The sequence below is a fragment of the Protopterus annectens genome, chromosome 8.part0 (assembly GCF_019279795.1).
Source record: "Protopterus annectens isolate FY-2018-M chromosome 8.part0, PAN1.0, whole genome shotgun sequence".
In the NCBI taxonomy this organism is placed as follows: Eukaryota; Metazoa; Chordata; order Ceratodontiformes; family Protopteridae; genus Protopterus; species Protopterus annectens.
Window position 1 is genome coordinate 321,853,249 of NC_056741.1, and position 26,553 is coordinate 321,879,801.

General features: G+C 37.2%; 1 protein-coding gene across 2 annotated transcripts in view; it reads right to left on the reverse strand.

Moving 5' to 3' along the window:
- PTPN13 (protein tyrosine phosphatase non-receptor type 13) overlaps positions 1–26,553 on the reverse strand; it is a 1,949,788-nt gene that overhangs the window by 377,419 nt on the left and 1,545,816 nt on the right. For both annotated transcript variants that reach the window (XM_044079819.1, XM_044079818.1), the window contains 2 exons: positions 14,510–14,571; positions 2,466–2,621 (listed from right to left, as the gene is read on the reverse strand). In XM_044079819.1, the coding sequence (XP_043935754.1) occupies positions 2,466–2,621; positions 14,510–14,571 (218 nt within the window). The remainder of the gene's footprint in view (positions 1–2,465; positions 2,622–14,509; positions 14,572–26,553) is intronic.

Below are 26,553 nucleotides of genomic sequence, written 5' to 3' on the forward strand. Positions count from 1 at the left end.
AAGTCGCTTGCTCTAGTGGTTTTGGTGGATTTGGATTTTTTGAGGTGGAGCATGTCCATTAAATCCGGGTTGGACATGGCCTTGTATGTCAGGCACATGTCACCTCTGAGCAGACGGTATGCGACTGAATAGAGCTGGAGTTTCTTCAATCTGGCAGCATATGACAGATTTTGGAGTCCCTTTATCCTTTTGGTGAGGAACTTTTGGGGTCTCTCCAATTGCTGCAGATGTCGGGTGAGATACATCCCGAATGTGGCATTGTACTCGATCATTGGTCTGATAAGTGAAGAGTACAGGGGAACAATGACCTCATTAGATCTGGATGTGAATCCCTTCATGATCAGGTGGGCAATGTAGAAGGTCTTTCTAACCACTTTAGCAACGTGAGTGTCAAAAGAAAGGCCACTGTCAACCTGGGTCCCCAGGTCCCTGATGACAAAGACAGATTACAAAATCAAATAACCGCCGTGAAGACTACCTGTATTTAATGTATGTTGCAAAGCTGTGGAACTTAATTCCCCTCCGGCCCAACAATGGAGACAAACCAAAAGCATTAAAAATTTTAAAAGACTAATTTCACTATAAGATGGAGTTGCCTTGCAGTCAATCCAGAAACAACAAATATGGGAAAACTTACCACCTTCAGTAACAAAATGCTTATCTTTTCTAATTCACAACTGATCCTTGTAAACTTAACTCCATGCTAATTATCATATCCCCTTCCTTCTCCTCTATTCTTCTCTGCCCCTTCACTGGTACTTTATCTCTATAAACTCACCTACAGACTCTCAGCAACTAGCTGTACCACTTTCTTCAATACCATGGCAAAGTCAAACTATGTAAAATATGTACTTACAGTCATATAAACCTGATTATAGAGATTACAATTGCCGATATATTTTGTTTTTGTTTTATACCATGGGAGAAATTTCTGTGTTTTTTTTACTATTCCCATTTTTGTTTCATGTCTCAAAGAGGAAATATTGCCCTTTTCTTTTTGCCAATATAATTACTTGTACATTTGCATCTGTTCCACATCTCACAGAAGAAATTGTATTCTTTTGATTGTTTTGCTTGTCTTGATTATGTTTTAGTTACTGTTTGCTTGCTTTGCTTATATGTTGTACCTCTGTATGGCACCTTTCTCCCTACAACTCCACTGAATCAGGTTTGCTAAGTTCAGCAGGAGATCACAGCCCTTAGATGGAAATAAATGAAGTAAATAAATACATCAGTGTTTACTTTACATGCCGTTCCTTATTCAATCCCTTCCCCAAGACTGCCCAATCAGATTCTTAGATATGCAGCATCTTAGTGCTTTGAAAGAAGAGAATATCCATGGCCTAAGGAAGGAGACTGCCGTATAAAAAATACCCAAAGTGCTGAGATCTACCCACTGGGCAAAGTACCTGGCCTTGATGGTTTCAGTGCAGGGGTATACAAGTCTGTTTGAAGCATCTGTTAGTTTTCCACCAAAGGCATTATTTAACAGAATAAACCTTTCAGGCTCCCTTTCCTTATCTATGAAGGAATCTAGAATAACTGGCCTACATAATGACAGTAAGAAACCTTTAGAGATGGAGAATTATCACCCAATTGTGGTACTAAGGACTCTTGCTGTTTTGATGTGCCTTGAGTTTTAAAGCTCAAGGACTACCTACTTAAAAAAATAGAAACATATCAATAAGTTGTATCGCTAGTTTTCTTACCTCTGGTACATTTGCTGACCATACTAGAAAGTTCTTCTATTATCAGTCAATTAAAAGAGAAATGTTCAAATATCACATCTTTAGCACTTAACAGGAAGTAAAATACAGCTGTGTAAGATCTTAAAATAACAGTAGAAGTTTGAATAGACCACTGTTGCAGTACTGCTCACTTATGGAGCATATCCTGGCCAAGAATGACATATGTCTGGCCAAACTACAAAAGCATGGGTATCATTCTCACACATTGTACCTGTAGCCTATACATCTGTAACCTATACATAAGAGTATGTGTTAGGACTTAATAGATGTACAAGTGTAAGAAGCCCAAGGTCGTTTTTGTCTCAGAGAAGCCTGAGGCTGATACTCAATATCAGGGCATTCACCTCTGCCAAGAAGGAGGGGAGAAAGGGGGAAGGGTATATATACTGCAACAGTGATCTATCTGAACATTTACTGTTGTGGGTAAGATTTTACAAAACTATTATGTTCTTCATTAGATCATTGTTGCAGAATTCCTCGGTTATGAGACAATTTCCACAGGTTTTAGGAGGAAGGGGTACAAGCCAGCAAACCCCGAAGAATGGTCCTAGCAAAACCTACGCAAAGACAGTACTATTTGTAAGTGGGAAGCTAGACTTAGTTTCTTTATTAACAGCAATTTTAGTAATGCAAAGATTCCCACAGAATTTTCAGTAAAATGCATATCAGTTAGTTAAGTAACACACAACTAACAATATACTTCTTAAAAATGATTACCTGAAGCAGTCTGTCACCAACATGAAGGCTTCCCTCTGTGTCAGCAACACCACCAGGGCTGATAGATTTTACAAAGATACCATTTTCTGAACCGACAAGACAAAATCCTAATCCACCAGAGGAAGGTTTTTCCAATTCAATATGAATCACATGTTCCTTGATGAAGAAAAAGAAAAGGCAAAGATAAGCATACTGTCAAGTCCCATTTCTATAGCTGCCAATTTTATATAATAATGCAGATCACTGTCTGTTTTGGGACCATTCAGTCGTTTGCTGAATTATCTTTTGCAAGTCATTTTTTTTACACTTTTGCAAATATTACAAATTCTGTAGCAAGTATAGGATCCATGTTTAAAATCACAAATGCCACTTACTACTTAGTGACCTTGAACTAGATATTTGGTCTTATTGAGATACATTATTCTTTAAACTCAGTTTGATCTTATTTCTAAAGTCTGTTGATTTTGACCACAAAAAGCTACAATAATGCTGCTTTAGCATACAGTTTGCAAGAAAGAGGCTACGTAAGATAACATTTGGTTCAAATTCCTTAGAATAAAAAACTGTGGCATGATCTAAAGGTGGGCTTTGTTTTCACTTCTGTTTGTGATGCTCCTCCCTACTGCTCATGATTTACCATGTCCTGGTACCACTCCTCAATTTCCACAGCATGGCAGAGAAGACAGAAGGATGCTATGGTACAGCCACAGCCTGACTCCAGGGGAGCCTTTTTTTTTTACTTTTGGCCCGTACTTAAGCCCATCTCTTGCGTATTTCATTTAGTGATGTCACTGCAATTCATATGCATATATTACCTCATGTACATCATCTTCTACAGATGATTTGTCTGTCTAAACTACAATCCATGACCTCCACAAGGAGCCACAGAGGCTAGGTAGGAAGCATACATTCTGCTTCAATGTAACTCATTTCTAATCCACCCCCCAGGCTGGCTCCTCCATCTAGTATCTAATTCAACCTGGAGCTCATGGGTCATAACTAGGGCTCAAACTCTCTGTGCCATGCAGCCAGCAAGACGAAAAGACAACTGACCTGAGTATTTCAAATAGTTTTCATGATGTTTCTGAAAATAAATTCTGTGTATTAAAATATTATACTGGGGGTCATGAGCCTGGGAACATTTATCAATTTGTCTCAAAGCACTTGTGCAAGTCACCAGTAATGAAACTGGTAACAGCTCTTAAGGTGGCTATCATCAGTGTTAATGAAATAAAAACACTTCACATGTAGGCTTTTTAATATGTTCTAAACCTTGACAAGTTCTGAGATGCAGAAAAATATACCATGGTCTTCTAATACACATGCAATACTTTACGTATGTCTGCGCATAGAAAATTTGCTGATAGTAATCAGTACTTGATGGGGACTAGCTGTCATCCAGTTCATACTTTGGTCTCCTTGCCTTATGGGGAATGTATGAGACTTAGACGGCTATGTAATACTGACATGGACTTCTTTAAAGAAATTAGTGTGACTAGTGAGATGTTTAGATTGAGGGGCTATAGTGAAGCTAGTATTCAAATAGCTATAGATAAGGTTATTAATGAACAACATAAAGTTGGTACTTATAAGTATGGAAGTAAGGGGTATAAGTTAGATGTTAGAAATCAAGAGAAAAAAAATAGTTTATTTTGTCTATACATATAGTGTTTTCAGTGAAGTTTTAATAGATATTGTTAAACACTACTGGAATTTTTTGTTTAGATCAATGGACCTAAAAAATTTATTGTCTAGGTCTTTAGGCATTTCATTTCGTAGAGGTAGGAATTTAAAAGATATTTTGGTACATAATAAATTTAAATATCCCACTGAGACATTACAATATAGGACCATGCAAAGACTAGGAACTTCACCCTGTGATCATTGCAATGTATGTCATTATATTGTTCCATCTTTTAAGTATATAAACAGCCATGTATTTGAGGTTAAAAATATATATAGCTGTAACACTGAAGGTATTATTTATGCATTGAAATGTCCGTGTAACCTTGTATATATAGGAGAAAGTAAAAGGAAGTTTAAAACTAGACTGCAGGAGCATGTCAGGAATATTATAAATAATAAAGAAGATAGCCCTGTTGCTAAACATTTTATGCTGGTTCACAATTCTAATCCAAATGGGTTACAAGCCACTATCTTAGAACATATCATGAAGGGTGTATTTTCTGATGATTTGTATAAAAAGAAGTTGTTATATAAAGAAAGTATTTTCATTTTGAAATATGGCACTTTATTTCCTCAGGGTCTGAATGTGGAATGTAACTGGAGGCTTCTTATCTGATGAGAAAGTAGTATTAAGTATTTTTTTATGTTTACTGATTAATTGGTTTAGGCTGCTTGTTTAATTGTTAGATGTATTAGGGTACATAAACTGTGTAAGTTATGTGATGTTTTATACTCCTTGAAGGCAGTTGCCAAAGCGCTAGAGGTGCAATAAACTGGTGTTTTAAGTGGATTCTTCGTCTGTGGTCTTCAGTTTTATTTATTTATTTTTTTTCGTGCAGTGTCTTCTAATACACAGTTTATATGGACATGCTTTACCAATTACTTTTTGACTTGTGTCATAACTTCATTTTCCCAGGCAAACTCATGTCCTAGCCATCAGCATTTTTGCTCCATATATTTTTCATCTGCCCTAAAATATAGGGGTAGACTGAATAAGTTCAGTTAACCAGACTATGATCTAGACGGACTGGCCCCTGACACAAATGGGTTTTGATGAGTAAATTGTATATTATTTGTTGCACTTTAAATCAAGATATTCCCATGCAAAGTCTTACAGAGAATAACAAAACGGAATAAACTGCAACTCAATACTTTACACTTTGTCAATCTGAGCATATATGTAAGCAAGAAGAGAACTACAAGGGGGGGGGGGGGTCACATCAGACCCATACAATTTTAAACCTATTGTCCTGATCAATACTTCATGTAAATCATGGAAAGAGTCATAATGGAACTGATACAAAACATGGGGGCATGCTTCTGTTAGGTATGGAAATTATAGCTGTTCAAGTTCACATTCCATAACTGTAGACGTTTGAATTGATCACTACTGCAGTAGCCTTAGAAATACAGATTACATCCTGTCAAGGTATGACAACCAGCTATCTTCCAAAACTTTAGGACACTCTCCAAGTTCCCTAACTGCTGATGAAGAGCTTTGAAAGTCAGTGGTTAGGTGACCAAACCATCAGACCTTTCTTGCCAGAGAGTAAAGAAAGCTAGAGTCCTGCCAGCTAAATATTTGTTAGGAGAAAAGAAACACAGAAAAGCTTCCATACCCAAGTGCAAAACTCAATAAAAGAAGGGGGGTGGAGGAAGGGTGACCTACTTGAACATCTCACACAAATGTGATATGTCTATCATTAGATTACTGATGCAGTGGCCTAAGCTACATGGAGAAAGGAGGAATAAAGATCAGAGTCCAGGAAACCCTGGAAAACAGTCCTAGCAAACCCTGCCCTGGACCTAAAGAAAGAATCTAATTTATAGCGTTTTGTGAAAGTGGGCACAGTTGACCAAGTTCAGCCTCTAGATTACTTAAAGAGACCACCCCTTTCCAAAATGCCACAGAAGAAAGTAAACCCCTAGTGGACAAGGCTCTGATCTTGCCTGGAAATAACTTTTTATGGTGATAGTAACAATAAGCAACAGAATGAGATAACCACTTAGAGTGTCCCTTCTTCTTACTTCCATACGAATTACACTTGACCAAACATCTTGAAGGTTTTCATCCTGTCAGTGTAATATCTGAGTTGCTTGTGGATATCCAGAGTGTGTACACTTCTTTCTCCTGTATCTTTTTTGTTTCTGGAAAGAAAATAGGGAAATGAATAGACTGGCCCAAAGCAAACTATGAAACCACTTTAGGCATAAATGAAGGATTTGTTCTCAAAGTTACCATATCTTTGTGAAAGATGAGACAAGGTTGACTCACCATTACAGCTTGTAACTCAGAAACTCTTATAGCAGATGTTGCACTGAATAACACTCTTTTCCAAGATAAGAACTTCTAATCAACCTCATGAGCAGGATCAAAAGGAAAAAGTATAAGTTTCTCCAGTAAAAAATTAAGATTTAAAGATGGAGCTACTCATATTGTAGGTGGGTGAATATGTAAAACCCCTTTCAAGGACTGTTCTACTTAAAGTAGGGCAGAAAAGTTGAGGATCCATGGGCAGACAACCAGAGATAGCCAGTAAGTGACTCTTGATAGAAGAGTAAGAAAGGGCAGAAGATAATAACTCATACAAATACTGCAGAACCATAGGAGTCTGGGCCTGAAAAGGGTTCTGGGTTTCTTACTTATGCACCAACTAGAAAATCTTTTCCACATAGCCACATATGGTTTTCTAGTAGCAGGTTTATTAGGCTGCTTTAATACCTGCTGGACTTACTGGGAAAACAGGTGCCTAAAGGTATTAAAAGTTTATCATGCAAGCAGTGAGTTGAAGAAATTGAAAGTTGGGGTGTATCAAACAACTCCTGTCCCATTTAAGTCTATCCTTTGAAGAAGCTTGTGGTAACTACTCTAGGCACTTTTCAAAAGAAAGAGATGACCACTATTTCCTGAGCCAAAAGGGAGTTACCACAATTACTCTGTGAGACTTCTTTTGAATTTTTAGAGGAACACTGGTTATCAAAGGAAAGGGTAAGAAAGATGCACATAAACACTTCCATCCATGGGAATGAAAAGGCATCTATCTTTCAGGCCATTGAGCATGGAGTTCTGCTGCAGAGTTGTGTACTGAATGTTCGCAAACTGATCTGTTTGATGAGTTCTCCACTGCTGGATCAATTCATGGAAGATCTCAAGGTTCAACTTCAGTTTGTGGTGGTATGTCCTGGCCCACCTCAGCTTCTCTGCAATAATATTCTGCTCTAATGGAAGGTAAGTAGCCTGTAGGGCAAGACTGTGCTGAGTTGCTAGTTCCCAGACTACCACAGCTAGACTGCAAAGTGTGGCAAAGATCTAGTTCCCCACTGTTTGTTTACAAATCACATCACTGTGGTTTTGCCCATGATAACTAGTACAGGGCCTGGGATTCAAAGATGATTTAAAAATCTAAGAACATTCATAAGAACCATCATTTTTTTACATGTATGTGTTGCAGTCTGCCTTGCTTGTTCCACAGATCCTGAACTTTCATCTCCTTAGGTAAAGCTCCACAAGCAAAGTCTGATGCATCTGTGGTTACAGACTGAGTAGGGACTGGAAGAGAGACCTGGGTTGAGAGTTATCTGTCCACCCACCAGACTAACGTCATTTTCATAAATTTTAGTACTGGAATCTAAAATGAGAGGGGGTGCTGGTGTTGAGTCCAAACTGATTTGAGGCAATATTGAATTACCCTTATGTGAAGTCTGGCCAAAGGAATCATGAAAATTGCAGATGCCATGAAATCTAGAATCATGCATCAGACTGGTTGGAGAACATTAGAAATGTTTCCTTGTAAAATTCACCTTTGTCTTGAGGAAGAAAAGCCAACACAAGGAATGCATCCAGGAGACATCCCATGAACACAATCCACAGATAAGGAATAAGAGAAGATTTCTTTATGTTCAATTGATATATCAGACTGAGAAAAAGATTACTTACCCAGTCCAGAGATTCTTGACAATTTGTAAATGAATCTGAAAAAATAAGGCAGTCACCTACACATGGAAAAATGCAAATGCCCTGCAGTCTACACTGAGCTATTACAGGAGCCAAGCATTATGTTAACACCCATGGAACTATATACAAGCCAGGGAGTAAAAACAGAAAACTGAAAATGTAAACCAGACAGAGAAAAATGTAAACAGTACTAGAATGTGATGATAAGCATCTTTTAAACTATAGACTTACTAGAAAACTTACAGGTGGAATGAGAGGGAACAGAAACTGTAGAGAAAGCATTCTGAATTTTAGGATTTTGATGTGAAGGATTACAAAAGAAAGGTTCCCGCTTTCTTTGGCACCAGAAAGATTCTTTAACAGAACAATTTCCCTGTTTGATCAGGAGAATGGGCTCCATGACTCCGTGAGATAACATTTCATCTTGGATAAGATGAAAAAGGGAGGTTTGACTGGACAGATGTAGCAGAATCCCTTGAAAAGGAGGCTTGGACTCCCACTGCAGTTCTAGCCTTTTTGAATGACTCTCAAAACCAAGTATCTGAAGTTATCTGTTGTCAGAGAAGGAAATGGAAGACTAGACTTTGTGACAGCTTTTCTGGAATGCCAGGGTGGGAGGGGAAAAACATGAAGAGGCATACAGTCACAGTCTGCTTTTTTAGACTGCCCTTGGTTATGGGAGAATCTTCCCATCTTTTTCAAACCTCTGCACCATTGCTTTCTAAAATTATGTTTACCTGTGCTTTGCTGAGATTATTTATTTTGTTTCCTATAAAATGAACCTCAACTGGAAGGAAAGTTTCTATTGTACTTTGGTATGGGGGTTGAAAAAGAACCTGAACTGGAATGAAAGCTTCTATTGTATTTTGGCATGGTGAGTTGAAAACTCTAGACATCCCTGAATTAGCTTTCCCCTCTTATCAAATCTTTTAAGGGCTTCTGTAGAGGAAGGTCCACATAATACATATTTATTCAAGGGGGGCATTCAGGATATCAGCTTTGTCATTTTCTAGTAAATTCTGGAAAGCAGCAAAGCAAATCTTCTTATAGCTGACCCAGTGGCAGCAACTCTAGAAACACCATCTGCAGTGTCAAAGAACATTTTCAAGAGTGTTTGCTTACCTGCGACACATAAGATATTAAAGAATTCAGAGTTGCCTTAGTCTTGGAAGAAGGGAGATCAGCAATTAACTTTTCTCATGTTGTAAAACAAAGTTGAAAATTCTTCTCAAAAGTATCACAGGTTGTGTCATCTTTGACAGAGGGAATTTGCCAAAAGATGATTTTAACAGAGAAATTGCTGCAGGGTTTGATCCAGGGTTTGAAAAAAGAAATTTGTGGGTTTGAGGAACTTTATATAACTTTTCAGACTTCTTGGGGGCAGGAGGCTGACTGTCAGGCAAACCACTGACTGCAAAGAAGGCATCCTCTAATGCTGGAAAACATGAAAAGCAGATGTAGGTTGAGGACAATTCACCAGTAGTAAGTCATAATACTTTTGCTGAGATTCTGGTATTTCTTTTTGCTCTCACTGAAATAACTCCTTTACTCTGGAAAAATATCAGAAAAGGATAGCTCTTTAGGAGGGAAATCTGAAGAAAAAACTCTTTCTCAGAGTCACACTCCCCTTTTGGTGGGGTAGGAATTTGAGAACTACAATCTAAATATAAATCGTGTCCCTCAGACTGAGAATCAGAATCAAAGAAAGATGATTTTTTTTTATTTTTAAATTCAGGGAAGATTTAGAATTTAAAGATAGAATGGCTTGAAATAAACACTTAGCAAATTCCAGACATTCCTCCGTGTGTAGTCTAGTCTAGTCTATGTGATATATGAGAAGAAAAATGCATAACATGCAAAACTTTGTTTTCTTGAGAAGATACACTTCCTTCCTTACTAGAAAAATTACTGGGTTGGAAATAAAGTATTCTGAATGGTTTGACAAACTGTCATGATATTTATTTCGTATATGTTAGAGGTGACCTCTGCCTGGTATAGCAATATCTGATCTAGTTCTATTTAAAAGTCTGCATGTGGAATACACTGCTGCAGAGCTAGAATCGATTCAGGGAACCAATACTTAAATATGAATAAAACAAAAAAGTGACAGATATATCACACAGTGCCTTTCAAGATTATGGAATAAGTTTCCACTTACTAACAGAAATCAGAAGCCATTAACTTCCTTCAAAAATAATTTAGGTGTGCAAACCAGAAAATATCAACATGGGCTTACAGGAAATCAAGCTTCTCCAAAGCCTGTAGGTAGTAAACTTGAAAAATGGGACATCTACTAAATCTGACAAACATATGAAACAACCCAAAGACACATGAAATACTCAGCAAAACCAATAAAATAATAGTATACTTTGAGCTACCCCATGCAAACTGAAGTTCTCCCTTAGTGGTCCTTTATGGTTACATTTACTCAGATCTTTCATAAACAAGGACAGTTTCCTCAAATGCCTGTTTTCCGTCAAAGGAAAGAACACTCTTGGCTATTATTTTTCAACACAACACAACATACATGCGAAAGAAGAAACTTCACTCTCAAAAGTGCAACTATCTGCAAATTAGAACATTTTTAGTTTTATATAAAAAAAGCACCAAAAAAGTAAAAAAAATACCAGGCCCAAGATATTTAAATTCAAATTACATTCAGAACCACTGGACTAACTGTAAAAGATACATTTCATACATGAGTCAGTATTTCAGAAACATGGGAAATACTGAAGAAAAGTATTAATAACTATGAAAAGGTCTTTACTTGCATAAACTTTCAAAAAGTAACAATATAATACCACACATTTTGAGGAAGAAATTAATAAAAGAGAAAAAAAGACAAATTTCCATAAAACAACAGTTTTAAGGAAATATACAGAAATGTAAGTACATATACCATTAAAAACAAAAGAAGCTTATGAAACTCTACAATACTTGGATTTGGAAATTTATAAGTCTGATAATAATAAATTGGAAACTAGAATATATAGAAAACCTACCTTTTGTAATTCCTTCCTTCACTACAATAGTGCACATCCAGCACACTGTGAAGGGACAATATGTCAGAGATGTGGCTTTTTTATGTGCGTGTAGAATAAAGTGAAGATATTATCCAGTTCATGCTTGCAGTCTCCGTAATCACAGCATTTCTTTTGTTTTTACTTGTGATTTTCGAGTGCTTCCACTTGTTTATTTACATATACCATTAAACAATTCAAGTTAGAAACATGGAAAAGAGAAAATGAAACTGAATGTAAAGCAGGATGCAAAAATCATTCCTTTATATATTTAAGAGGAATCCACGAAAAATTAAAAAAACTAAATAATTTGTGACAGCATCCAGTTAATGAATGGTAAAAGACATAATGGGTAGGTATCCTGCAGAGTTTTCGACAACATTCTGTGCCATTAACTGGGAATGAGAGTTACAGGTCAGATAGGACAATGATTATTCCCAATGATTCAGTTTATATTGCCACCTGGAAAATGTAGGAACGACACCATCACAGCATACATTAGCTTTGGAGAAGACTGAAAATAAAGGATTAAAAGATCTATGCTGACATCTCATTAGCTATACTAATAACCCTTCTTAAAAAAAAAAAAAGAGAGTCTACTTTGTCTTATAGAAAAAAACACTTCATCGAATGCTACATAGCCAAACTACAGTTTAGTGAAAGTGCACTTAATTGAAAACAAACTATTGCGGACTACAATAATGGGAAGAACAGTTAGCATTGTCTGCTAGTACAGGTGCAATGTTTTTTTTTTAATTTTTATTGAGCTTTGCAATGGCAGGGGTACTTAAAATGCTAAGAAAAGTTGCTGTTATAGATCTCTGTACAGTGAGGATAAGGAAATATACCCCTTTTCCCCACTCTAGTGCAATCTCAGAGTTAGTATATATTTGCCTCCCTGCAAAAATGTGTTTCTAGTGTTTCTTCTTGGGTTTTTGTCTTTTGTGGAAGTATAGTTTGCAATAGTCCATTTTCGGTCAAGTGCACTTTCGCTAAACTGGAGTTTGACTATGTAGCATTCGGTGAAGTGTTTTTTCGATAAGACAAAGTAGGTGGTGTGTGTGTGTGTGTGTATGTGTGTGGTGTGTGGTGGCTACTCCATGGTGTAGGAGACTGCTCCTACAGTCCCTCTATACAAGAAAAAGTATGAGGAAAGAAAATAGTACATGAAACTAATGGCCAATTACCTGTGCACCATTCCAAAACTGTCCAAGCAGTTGCAAGGAAAAAAAACAGTCCAAAACATTTCTAGAAGAGAGAGCATGTAAGGATGAGACAATTCACCTTTAGATAAAGCAGCACAGTAATTAAGGCCTTCAGTGTGCTGATCATGCTCTGAGGCTTACCTGAAGAGTACAAGAATGCAATCTGGAGGTCAGGAAACAACACACAGTAAATATGGGGGTGAAAACTTTTAGCACATGAGTTTATGATGCATTAAACTAACTAAAAAACGAATGCTCGTATTAACCACTCTCTAAAGTAAATGGAAGGAAAACATGATTTAGAGATCCTTTCCAGGGTAAACGTTCAAAGAATAATGGCATTAAAAGTAATACAGATGCATGCCAACAGAAGAATCAGGCAAAATAATTTGGGCAACTCATTGATGTCACTGGATGTACTAGATGTAACATCTGGTAAGGGAATGGGTGCTAAGTATTCATTTTCTATATCTAATGATGAAAGTAAGAGACATACTAGAAAAAGAAAAGAGAGAGAGACAGAGAGAGAGAGAGCGAGAAAACCCTTTCAGGAGCATGACTTGTAATTCTTTAAGCACCGAATATCTAGGCCAAACACACCCAGTTAAAAGCAGGGAGCAAAACCTTCTGTGGTGCATGTATCACAGTATTACATATTTTCTTAGCCAAGAATGATGTCAAAGATGCAGGCTAAAGTTTACTGTTCTGGCAAAGAAATACCAGTAAATCATGCAGCCCTTCACAAAAAAAAAAATCCTAACTTTCCCAATGAAACCTTATCTCAAACTGGTGCCCTTCTCCCAGTTCAGAGCTCTGGATTCAGTCAAAAGCAATGCACTATAAGACTCAGTTAAGAAAAGACTGACAGGAGATTACACAAAAGCTCCTACAGATATGATGTTGACACTTTCACTTTTCTGCCTCCTCCTTTCTCCTCTAAGATTTACTAAATATTGAAGACAGGTTTTATTACAGAAACTAGAGAGGGAATGCCCACAGTGATACAGTACTTTCAAACTGAAAACATTTCCTTCATGTTAGTGAAAAAAAGAAAGAAAAGAAAAGGATGATTTAGTTATTGATGTATTTATTGTTTACTTTTATTTGTTAAACTGAGGTAGAGCCCTGACCTTACTGGACAGTTTTCAGGTTCACGCTGAAGAATACAGACAACTGGAAATAAATAAAACAATAAGATACAACAAACATTAAGACAATGAGAAAATAAACACATAGATATATATATAGTTGAGTCATAATGTTACAATTCTCTATACAGTAAGTGTTCAGTCTAGAAAGCAGTCTTACATCAAAGTTCACAGAATATGTGAATGAGTAAATAAAATAAAAAGCAATTAAAATAAATTACAATTGCTGACAAACTCTCCACAGAGAGTCACTATGCACATGTGTGACAGACGTTGCTGAAAGGATGAAGATAACATTAAAGAGGAAAAGTGGAGGTGGAGGAAAGGGAGGCAAAGGATAAAGGACAGAGATGAAGGCGGATGTAGGTGCATCCTTTATGACTGTTTATCCAAAGAATGAGTTTTGTGTTGGAGAAAAAGAGTAAATATACAAGAACAAGAGGGGTGTTTTTGTGACTGCACATATTTTGGTGGCATTTTCAAGTGTGCGTGTTTGAAAAGGCATATTCTCAATTCATAGCTGAATGATGCAGCTGAAAACAGAGTTTGGCCTTCCTAAAAGCCCAAAAAACATTAATACCAAGGGAATCATCCTGGACTATCTTGTTCTTCAGGAAGCAACAGTGATAAATAAGGATGATCATGGCTCAACACATATACAATGTTAAATAGAATAAACATATTCAGAATGGTCTCAAGAGTTGAATGCACAATGAGGTTATGAAGAAAGTCTACATAAGAAGGCAAGAGAAAAGCTGGGAAAGAAAGGATGGTCAAGTCAAGAAACACTGTCTTAGGTCATTAGGTCTTGAAAGCAGATTATACTGCAAATAAAATTGTGAAACTTGATATTAAAGTACACTGCGAACATCTTTTTTGTTGTTATATTTTGCATCAGAAGCCATCAAGAAATAACTCTACTCCACTAAAGGTAACGTAATAAATAATTAAATATATAAATAATTCCTTATTTTCTAAATGAAACGTCAAAATAAACAAAAAAGATTAAATCTCACTGAAAATGGCTTACCTCAGGCACAGAATTAGAATTCAGTACATCTGCTTCCCTGTTGTCTCCTTCACCATTACACTCTAGAAAACACAAATCAAATACACTTCTTGAAAATTGTCAAGATTAAGAAAATGTAAAGGATAACCGAGTAATAATAGTAGTAGTAGTTACAATGGTAATAATAATAATAAAAATTCAATACAAAATCTAGCCCTCATTAACTGATTGCTTAATTCTGACATGCAGTATAAATGTGTCATAAATCAAAATACAGTAATTTTGAAAATTATGTCATTATGTTGCTATGGAATATGATGAAAAATTATAGAACATAAATCTGCTGCTGTGTAATTAATACAACTCAGATAATGATAACATAATACATGGACTTGCTCCTTAAAGTATTCTATAACAAATCTTATTTCTAATACTATGAAAGTATGGAGTACATGGAGCGCCATAATTATGCTCTGAAACTGGGAAAAAGTCAGGCTTGTGAAGCACTTTTCTGACATCACAAAAGTGCTTAACTTTTTGTTAAACATCTCTAAGTGCTGACTGTTAAGCCCTAACCTTGTCGTAGATCATAACAGCAACTACTGCTAACCACCACCACAGTGGCAGAAGCTAAAATGGTTTTAAAAACTGTTATACATTTCACTGTTATATTTTAAAAAAGAGAGTAGAAATGTGAAGTATCTAGCAGCTTTTAAAGCATTAATTCCTCAGAGGCAAACTTCAGTTTTGCCACTGTGTGTTTTGCAGTTTTCAAAGTTGTAAAACACGTCATGATCCTCCATTTCTTTTCTGTAACTGGTAGTACAAGAAACAGATAAAGCTCTGTGTACTACAAAGAATTATGACTGGGGCTCTCCAATCATAACTACTTTTCACATTATTGACAAGCACTTGGAAGCTAACTTCTTGGCCTCCACTTCTTGAACACAATAAATTGGTTATGATCAGCACCCCAATCATAATCCTCTACATATTTTATAACTCGATACAGGATGAGATAATGTCTCCATTGTATGATAAGCAGTTTCCCCCAGATAATTTTTCTGATTAAAAAGTAACTGCAGAATATGTAACCTTAATTACATACAGGTATTTTATAGAGTGTTGCCCCCACCTAAATTGTATCCAGCTTGTACTGTCTTGCAAAGGTCGGCAGTGAAGTCCATGTCACTGTAGTACAAACTGATAAATTTCTGAAGAAAGATAATAGAGATGACACTGGTCTAGTGGAACAGGCATTAATCTTCTCAGGAAGTAGCTTACTGCTTGAAATGTAACAAAATGCAATCCACTGTGACAGGCACTTAGGCAGTGAGACTTCAGAAATGTTTCTACCCAATTTGTTACTGGTCTAGGACAGAAAGACCTGGTCATCTTTTCCAATATCCCAAATTTAATGCAAATAAAATCTGAGTTGACTATGAACATCTAAGAAATGCAGTTCATATTCTCTCCTGTTGGGAGCACCGTGGGAAACAGATTAAAGTCTGAGGCTACTTTAATCATGAATATGGGGTTTGTACATAGTGCCACTCTACAGAAACTGAAGTAAGAGATTACCAGGATGATGTGATAGCAACCATAAGCAATATCTTCTAATACAGATATTTCAAGGCTGCTGTAGGAGCTAGTGCAAATGGTGAATTTGTCATTTCTTCTAAAATAAAGTTCAGGTCTTAAGGAAGGATGAGGCCTTTCTGGGGTGGTATCAGCAGGAAGGGCCCTCTCAGGAAAGCTTTCCAAACTCATTAGCATCTATGGGAATATAATTGAGGGTAGAGGTTCAATACCTTTAGGCATTATTTGTTTAAAGTAAAACAATGGTGTGAGTTGGTTAAAAGGAGGAGGAAATAGCCTGGGCTGAATTAAAGTAGATAATTCATTAAGGAAGTCAGACATCAAAAGACGGCCTTAACAGTAATGTAAAGCATCAGAGCAAGTGGTGTGTATGTATGAGTGTTTGAGGATTAGGGTAAGGGAAAGGTTTTGGTAAGGGATAGACACTGATCTGCATGTTTAGTGCTGTGTGTGTGTTCTGTGTCCTTTTGTCTTGTGTAGTGGTGCTGTCAGAGCAAGGGGTTTTAGTAATGTAATGTACAGGGTTAAAGTTAAGGGCAGGGACAAGGGCAGGGTTAACACACATGGGTAAAATGGTGCATGAGGATAAACTCTCTCTTGCAATCCTAAATAAAACACAACACACAGTAGTGGATATAACCAGAGCAATTTACTCCTCCTGTAACCTCGGCTGTTCGCCTTCACGGGACATTATACATTAAAAAATTGCAGTTTATATAGTGCTCTAACACAATTCATTAGTCCAACCCATCAATTAAACCTTAAATACAATTAAAACGTGGTGAAAACACAAATCTAACATGTTGTATAATATATTAACTGTCACAGAAATGACCACTGAAAAATTCCATTATAAAAAAATATTAATAGAATTCTTTAGACATATGTAATATATAACCTCCTCTACAAATCATCCTTATTTAAAATATATATTATTTTTTATATTTATATATACTTGTTTGCATCCCTAATTCCTTTCATTTACAAACACTCTCAAAGTACATGAATAAGTGAAAATATAAAACTAGAAAAACATTAAAATTGCGTAGATACCTCTTGATTTAGACCTCCCCCCAGATATAGAGTTCCAAAATTAAAAATGAATGTGGTTTCCAAAAATTTTAACCTAGTTTGAAAATTACTCCCAAATCCTTCAATGTCAGCCAAAACACTGAAAAATAAAGAACCACTGTCACCCTCATGTTCTGTCATAAAATATTGTGCCACTGGACTTTTTCTTTTCCTGTTCCTAATATCCGACAGATTCTCCAAGATTCAAATCCTAACTTTACGTTTTGTCTGCCCAAGTTACCAATTGGTATTGGTACATCTACAACCCAATATATAAATAACAGCACAAGTTTTACAATTGAAGTTACCCCTAATTTGGTATCTCCTACCATTAATAACTGTATCTGATAAATTCCTAATCTTAGAACAGAGATTACAGCTGCCACAGGGAAAGGCCCCATACCTATGATTCAAGTCACATGACTTAATGGGTTTATTCAACAACTCTCTCAAATTATTAAATCTCTCATAAGAAAAGGTGACCTTCCTTGGGAAAATCTTTCCCAAAGTCTTATCTAAACTTATCATAGGCCATAAATGCTTAACTACACTCTCAGAAAAGGCACTATACTTCATGACATAAAAAATGTCATCTTCCATTACTTTGAACTTAGTGTAAGAATCAGAAATAAGACCTCTCTTCTCCCTGCACCAACTACCCGACTTAGTCATTACTCTATTTTTTGCAGCTGTGACTACTTCAGTAGAATAACCCCTGTTCAACAACCTACTTTCAACTAATTCCAATTGCCCTTGTTTGTGGCCCCATTGGGATGTGTTGGACCAAATCCGTTTGAGTTCCCCTAAGGGTAACGCATCCATCAAATGTTTAGGATGCATACTCAATGCAAACAAAAAACTATTAACAGCTGTAGGTTTTCTGTAAGGTTTAAATTGAATATTAACATCTTCATCAACAAAAAAAGTCAAGTCCAAAAAATTAATAATCTTTCTAGCCATCACATATTTTAACTTTAATCCATGAGTATTATGATTTAATCCTTCAAAAAAAACTTTCAAAGTCCTTAATGCGTCCCCGACAAATTATAATCAAATCATCGATAAACCTTTTGTACATGATGACATTTTTCTTAAAAAATGGATACATGAATATGTTCTCAAAATGTCCCATGTACACATTCGCATATGCTGGTGCATAAGCTGCCCCCATTGCCGTACCCCTTTTCTGTAAAAAAACTTTGTTATCAAACACAAAATAATTATGTTTTAAACAAAATTTCAACAACATAACTATAAAAAAAGATGACCGTGGTCCTTCACCTAATGTCCTATGGACTACTTCCAAACCCATTGCTGTGGTGATATTAGTATATAACAAAACCACATCCATACTAACCCAGAAATAATCATCCTGCCAAATGACATCTTCCATCATTTTGCATAAATGCTGGCCATTCTTGATATAAGAATAATTTTTAACATGTATGGTTTAAGCAAAAAAATCAAGAAAGGATCCTACATTGTACAAAAAGGAATTCCTACCTGACACTATAGGCCTACAAGAGGGTTCAAACCTATCCTTTTGTATCCTAGGTATGACAAAAAAGATTGGATTAACAGGATTTGCTATGAATAATTTTTTAACATCTTGACTAGTCAAAAAACCCAGTCTGTTTCCCTTCTCCAATAATTCCAACAGCAACTTGTTGAAATTCTAGAGTGGATTAAAGGTCAGGCTGGTATAATCTTCACTTTTTTCCAACAACTTCATAGCCATTCGATTATATTGCTGTCTATTCATCTCTACCCAATCACCCCCTTTATCAGCCACACAAAGCCTGTAGTCATAAATTTTTCAACATTTTCCATTCATTTTTTGTTAAATTATATTCCCTACAACGAAATTCTTTAAACAATCTTTCTATGTTGTAGTACAAAAGTTTTTCAAAACAACACAATATCTGATTAACTTTTGACGGACAAAAGGAACTCTGATGGAAAGGTAGTCTGGGTAAACATAAATGACCATACCCTGTATGAAAACCAAACACATTTTCCTTGTTTAACATTGTGCCGAAATCAAATGTATCATTCAAAATCTCCAGTGGAAAAGCAATCTGAGAGGTGTAGGTAAGGGACTCATCCCCTGAAGATTCCTCATCCTCGGAAGAAATATCTGCCAAAGGCCTACTCCTAGGAGTGGAGACTGAGGGGGCCTCGGCAGGAGCCAATGTCTGGTGTAAGGCCATGAAAAAATTAGGTAAAGGCCTTCCAGTCAGAAACTTGATCAGATGGCATAGTCTGCTGAGTAGGCATGATATGCCTGGTCTTTTTTTTCTTTTTAGGGGCCTCAGATGTAGGGGTTTCTATGATACGGTGGAGTGTCGGAGGACCAGACGATGGGCGACATTCCACGACATCCAAGAGGATGTCTTCTCGGACTGCGATTTGGGATACTCCAAGCAGGCCTTCAGAGATAATAAGTAGTGATCCCCCCCCCCCCGGTGCCTCGGTCAGACGCCTGCAACTTCCGCTGAGATGTGCTGCCAGTCTCCTTAATGGCTTCCCCCAGGGTACCCTATAGCTGAGGGTCTGCTGGTTCTAACTCAGCCTCTGAGCCTTCATCAGCCTTGACAGGGATGGTCAGAACACAGGGTGCAGTCATAAGTTCAAGCCAAGGTTTCTTGGCCTTTTGGGCTGTTGGCTCCTCCAAAGGTCCCAAAGTCGGATCCATGTCTCTAGCCAGGAGGTTTAAACACTGATTCTCTAAATATAGTTTAAGAGCAACAAGTCAGCTCCTAAGGGTATTTGGTACAAAGGCCTTACAGATCTCACAAGATGTGTGATCGTGGTCTGGGCCTAGACAAAATAAACAGAGCTTGTGTGCATCTTTATGTGGAATCTGCCCTCTGCAGTGACACTTGCACTTTCTACTTAACATTAACCTACAACAACACAGTAGCAAGACAAGTTTAAAAAAAAAAAAAAAACCCTCTGGGGTACTTATCTGAGTACGGACAAAGCACAAGGTCACTTTCCAAAGTGAGCAACAACTGGAGCTGGCAGTCAAACAGGAGGCAGAAAAGTTCTGAGGTAGGTGCATGCTGATCTCCTTCTTATACCCATCTGTTTATGACTGATGTATGCTGGTTGATGCGGGCCATCGCACGTACCTTTGCAGTAGCATTTATCTTTGGTAAAATGACTGGACGTACAAGTCAACCAGAGGTGGACTCCCACATGAAATGGATACTGCAGCATATGAATAGAAGGACATCTTATCATAACAATAGACGTCTGAATGATCACTGCTGCAGTAGCCAGTTCCTCCCTCCATCCCCCTTGTTTCTGGGGTGCTTTTTATGCAAGGGTTTGGACGTTTATTTTTTTTCTATCCTAGTTCTGTCTGTTCAGGGATCAGCCTCCTTGTCTCTGCTGGCAGGAAAGCTCTGAAGGACTTCACGCCCAAACTTGTTTTTTTAGTCAGCTAAGCTTGAGTTGCCCAAAGGTTTGGGCATGTGGAAGGTGCCCTGAAGCTTTATAAGCTGGCCGGCTGTTATATCCTTGGCAGGATATAACCTGTATAGCTAAGGCTACTGCAACAGTGTTCAATATAATGAACATCTTGGGTATGTAAATTCAGTTTTTAGTAGTAATGGGCTCCAAGCTAGTTTCATATGAAGCATGACCTGTGCAACATAGTACACTGAAAAAAACTGAAACTGGTTCCCAGTCATAAATGAGATGAGCGCATTCTCCAAGTCCTGAATATGCAAATAAAAACAAAAGTCCATGTTCAACAGCAAAATAGTAAATTATAAAATTCATTGCTCCAATATACAAATGATTTTGCAGGAACTCAAGTCTGCCAATGTGAGTTATGTGCTCCCACAGCCTTGCTAGATATTTATACTTGGAAAAACTTTTAAGTTCTCAAACTCATAAGTGCCACTCCCTGAATAACAAGACTGTGTGAAAATAAGGAGATGTACACGAAGTTCAAGACCACAGTGCCTCTGAGTATTTCCTTTTCTTTAAAGTATGTCAGTCTCAGTACATATCAGCAATACCAGAGTTAGAGAATGCAGGGAGTTTGTCCCATGCAAAAAATACCTTTAAAGGAGGGCAGTGATTGTTGACACATGCTGTTCTCTTTCATTATTTTTTTGCATCAATTTTTTTTTTCTGTGAGCAAAATAACTCCAAGGTTGCTGTTTCTTGGAGTATGGAGCATACATTCAGGTACCAAAACCTCAGATTTATATATATATATATATATATATATATATATATATATATATATATATACAAAAGATGTTTTCTGGCTTACAACTGCATTCACCAAGGTTATTCTAGTATCAGCTGCTAAAAAGTGTTTAGTGACACCAACTTCATTGCTTATAAGTTCATAGGTATATAATAGGCTAAAGACCACCAGGGCCTTTATAAGCCTAGCTCTGCAATCCAATCCAGTTTTGTCCCTATGTATCATGGGCATTTATTAGAAGGGGGTATATTAGGAAGTTTCTATAGGCTATGTGGGGGGGGGGGTATGTTAGTTTGAGCATTACTGTCTGCCTCTGTCTATCAAAGACATTGGGGTCAGACTTGGAGTTAATTTCTGATTTCCAATCTATTGGTCAAGATTACACTTAAATAGGGTTAGGGATGAACTCTGCTTCACATGGATAGGGAACCTTTTCCAGAGCATGGGGATCCTCTGACACACATACCTGTCTCACCATCATGTCTCATTTATGTCACAAGCAAAATTTAGATCCTTGGATCTAGTGGTTCCGATGCTGTTCATTTTGCAGATGTGCAAAAAGTCCATCAGAGATGGATATTTCTATGGCTTGTATGCCAGACATAGATTGCCTCTCACTAACTTGTAGGAGACAAAGTATAAAGATAGGGCTTTAAGACAATCTGTAAAGGACAACGCGTTTATACCCTGGATTCTCTTGGCAAGGAACCATCTGTGGATGTTCCAACTGTTGCATATGTCTGGTAAGGTACATGCCAAAAGAGGCATTTGGTTTAATGGTTATCATCTCCAGGAGATCTAGGTACAAGCTATGGGATTCGTGGGACACAGAGGGTGACCTATAGCTTGCTAGGATATGGTATAGGACTTTGTCTGTCGTGACGTGCACATGGATAAATTCTGGGGCATCATCCTGTTTAACCAACATAGGGTTATGGTCGCTGCTAGTATAAATTAAGACTCCTCCACCTTTTTATTCCTGTCTGTGCAGCTGAGGGTCTAAATATGTGGAAGGCACTTAAGCCTTGCACTGCCGGAGTACTTTCTGCGAATTTACACCATGTCTCAGTAATGCCACAGATGTCTATATTCTCCAGAATGATGACAGCTTGTAGGCTGTACAGTTTCTTATTTAGGCTCCTGGCATTGAACACTAACACCTTTTGGTTTCCTTGGGTTTTATTTGTTATATCAGTACATTTTTCAATTTGGCACTGACTAAAAAAGGCTCTAAGGAGTGGATAAACTTTTTGCCAATATTCGGAAGCCTAGAATAGGTGCAAACCACCTTTTGCAAAGCAACATAGTCTGTTAACCATGTCCTCCCATACTGACAAATACTGAATCCTCCTGGAAAGACCCAGAAACTAAGCCATCTATTGAATTCAATCATCTTTGCTCATACTGTAGCATCAATCCTTGGTGAAGGTAGAATGCTGCTCAATTCAAGGCATATACCTGCCTGATACACATATTCAGAGAGATCAAAAATGTCTCGCTTTATACAGTCCAGACAAGTACGTCTCAGTTTGTTAATGTCCACATGGACTATGACAGAAACTTACTAGTACCTGTGGTGTAGAGACTTGAGGGCATGCATAACTTGGTGGAGCCTGGCTCCATGTAAGCAACTAACTGTTATCTTTTCCTTGTTCAGTTTGGTAATTGGGGCATCTGTGTGTCATAAGCAAAGTCTCCTACGACAAGAGTGATGAGTAATGTGTTCACTTGCCTTATGTGCTCTTGAGACTCCATTAGGGTTTGGCATATGTCTGGCATTTAGTGTTGCTTTTGGCGCGTGCTTTAGAGATTGCTGGGGATAGGTGTTCCATTTATAAGCTTAGGAGATCTTTGAGGTTTGGAAAGACTGCTTGTTTATGCCTCGGTATAGGTTGGTATATATGGTGTGGTGGACACTATGTGTAGTGGATGTAATGTGTGTGTTCCTGACAACCTTGTTTGTATGTGAGATTTTTGCCTCCAGTTAAATTATGTATGTGCATGTTTCACATACTGTGTTTATTTTCTTAAGGATTAAATGGTTGTCTGTCAACATAAGGCAATCGCTACATTGCCTCAGGATGACAGTACCTACCAAGCTAGCTACAGAGACATTTGGAAATTGCATATCCATGTTGTCCAGACCTGTATGTAGGTTGTGGACTAGGATATACAGAGGTCTCCTTGGGCGGTCTCTAGGGTTTGGTACTAGACTAGGTTAGATTGTGCTAAGATTTGACAGTAGTGCTGTTTAATGTGTAAATTAGCTGCTCTAAGCTTGTTTATGCACAGTGGCTTTGTTTTAGCCACACTAAGTTACAGGTTTCAGGTATAAGGGAAGTATTATAGATAAAATTTACTTTCTGGCATTTGTCATGAAAGACTGCTTGCAAGTACAATGTTGCAACGAAACAACTCAAAAAAACTACCTTGACAAGGCAATTTTAGGGACATTTAGAATGATTTAAAGGCAAAATCAACAAATAATGCAAAAATAAAGCAGTGGTACTCTAAACAGTTAACTGAAGTGCAAAACAATAAAATAAATCATTTATCTGCTTGAAGTGCAAAACAGTAAAATAAATCTCATCTAAATTAATGCATTTGAATTTCATATTTCAAAGTTTCTTTACAAACAAAAGTAGAAAACATTTGCCACTAAATTTATTCCCTTCATAATTATGTGTCAAACTTACATATGCATCTTAAAATCGGAATAGCTGACACAGTACATACTAAAAATAGCTGACACAATATTTCTATGAGATTGCCAAGTCTCTTCAGTGCTGGAATTAACCTTTGCTCTCACAAGACAGAATACAAAAAAATCTATTCTGATTGCAGGTGTAAACACTCATTTTATATGCCTGACTAAATTACTGTTAAAATCTGAAACACTGCAGGGACAAGGAGAGTCTGATCACTCCTGTCAAATGACAGTATTCCTTTTTAGCTGAACAGCACTTGTTTGTATAACCTTACTGAATTCTACCTGAGTCTTCCTACAGATTTCGTCACATAAACTAGATTATATAAACCACAGTATTTAGCTTAGTATGGGATTTGTTTAGAGTTTTAGGAGACTCCATGCTGAATTACATATATTTTACACACTGACATCTTTTGCAGTAGTGGTGCTGTCTATGAAATGGTGTAATGAGACAACAAACTGCAGTAACAAAGCCAACACAGTACTTAGATTATCATTATATCAAATATCCATCACATTCAATCTTTAAAATGCAGATTATGCAGAATGTAGCCCAAGTTTACAATTAAAATATTTTAGGTCAATTGTCTTAACACTGATTTCAAAGTCAAAGTCAAAGTAAACGTTACTGTCATTCAGATCAACAAATACAATGTATTACTGGATAAAATTTCATTGCTTCAGGCTTGTGTGCATTGAAAAAAACAGTTTTCATAAGAGGGCGAAGGAAGCATAAACAGAAGAAATTCTAGACAGTACAGATATAAATGCACACATAGATAACTTACCCACCACCATGTTTAAGATAGGATAGCAGCATAATTCACAGTTCCTGTACTTGTGTAAGTAATAATTTAAGACTGCATAACTTAAATAAATAGAATAATTTAATAATTAAATAATTTACTTCTACGACAGTAAAGATTTTAGCAAGTACTGAATTTAGGATCATGAGCGTTACTTACACCAGTATGAAAACATTAAAACACAAAGCAAACTTTTATAATATGTGTTGATAATACCAATATACAAGAACACAATATTTTCCCAAGCTAAGAATTACATCTATTATTTATTTCAATGTCCAATCAAGAAAGCCCCAATAAGGGCAAGTGTCACTTTTCAGAGATGAACTTGGGACTTTGGTTTACATAAGTGATTTACTACAGGACACATAGTATTACATGATGCAGAGGGAAATAAGCCAAGGTTTATGGAATGAAGTATAATATAATTGCATTTTGTAAAAATATGTTAGCAATTTACATAAACACTCACTGTAGTACACTTTGAGATCACATACTAACACCTAGAAAGGAAATGCCAGTAGTATTACATTATATAAAGAAACAAACAAAAAAATGTGCTAATTATTTTGAAGTGCACTGGTCACTTTTTGATTCAAGTGTAAGTAATAAATCCTTGAAGTTGAATATGACCTCCCTACTATATATAACATCAAACTATACAGTTTTTGGTGCAAAAATTAGTTCCTGATTTTTTTTGTTGTTGATAAGGCTTGCATCCTGAAATTTTCTTTTAGAGCATAAACCTCCTGTCATGACATCACAAACGAATGAACCTACAATGGCTCACTGTCTAAATGAATGTACAAGCTAGCGTATATCTATGGTAAATAGAGAGTTTTTCCTGCTCCAGAGAATGACAAACCATCAGGAAGATCTAAATCCATGATCCCACATTTCAGTGTTAGGCTGCAGAAATTGCTGGCATCCAGAATATATTTGTGGCGGTTTGTGATGGAATTGTTCTTCTGGTCTGTCCAGGAACTGTAGTCTGTAGAAATGAAGCTAAGATCCCTCATAAAATCCTCCAAAGCTAGTTACGAAAACAAAATTGCCATTGACTCTAAAGACAACCACAAAGCATTCTATAGCTATGTCAAGAATCTCAATGGCAACACTCAGATCTGCTCTGAGTTACAGCACAATGGCACTAAATATACAGAACCAACTGATATTGACAACATCCCGGCAGGTAGGTTCAGTGCTAACTTTACCCCCCTCTCACCCCCTAGAGGGCCCATCTCTATACCGGAAGAATGCAAAATTCCTATAATCGTGGCTGCACAGGTAAAAAACACACTCTCCAAAGCCAAGAACACAGCATCCATGGGACCTGACAATATCCCAGGCTGCGTTCTACATGAACTATAGAATGAACAGGCATCCTACCCAAGTACCATGTTCAATCATAGCCTCACCTCAGGCTTTGTGTCCACTGAATGGTGCACCGCGACGGTTATCCCACTCCACAAAGGGGGAGCCATGACAGACCCCGGGAACTACCGCCCCATTAGCCTGACGAGCCTGGTCTGCAAGACCATGGAACGTATCATCATGGAACTCATAAACAAAGACATTGGTAATCTCCAAACTCTGGACCCTACCCAGTTCGGGTTTGTAAAAGGCAGATCATGTCTCCTAAACCTGACTT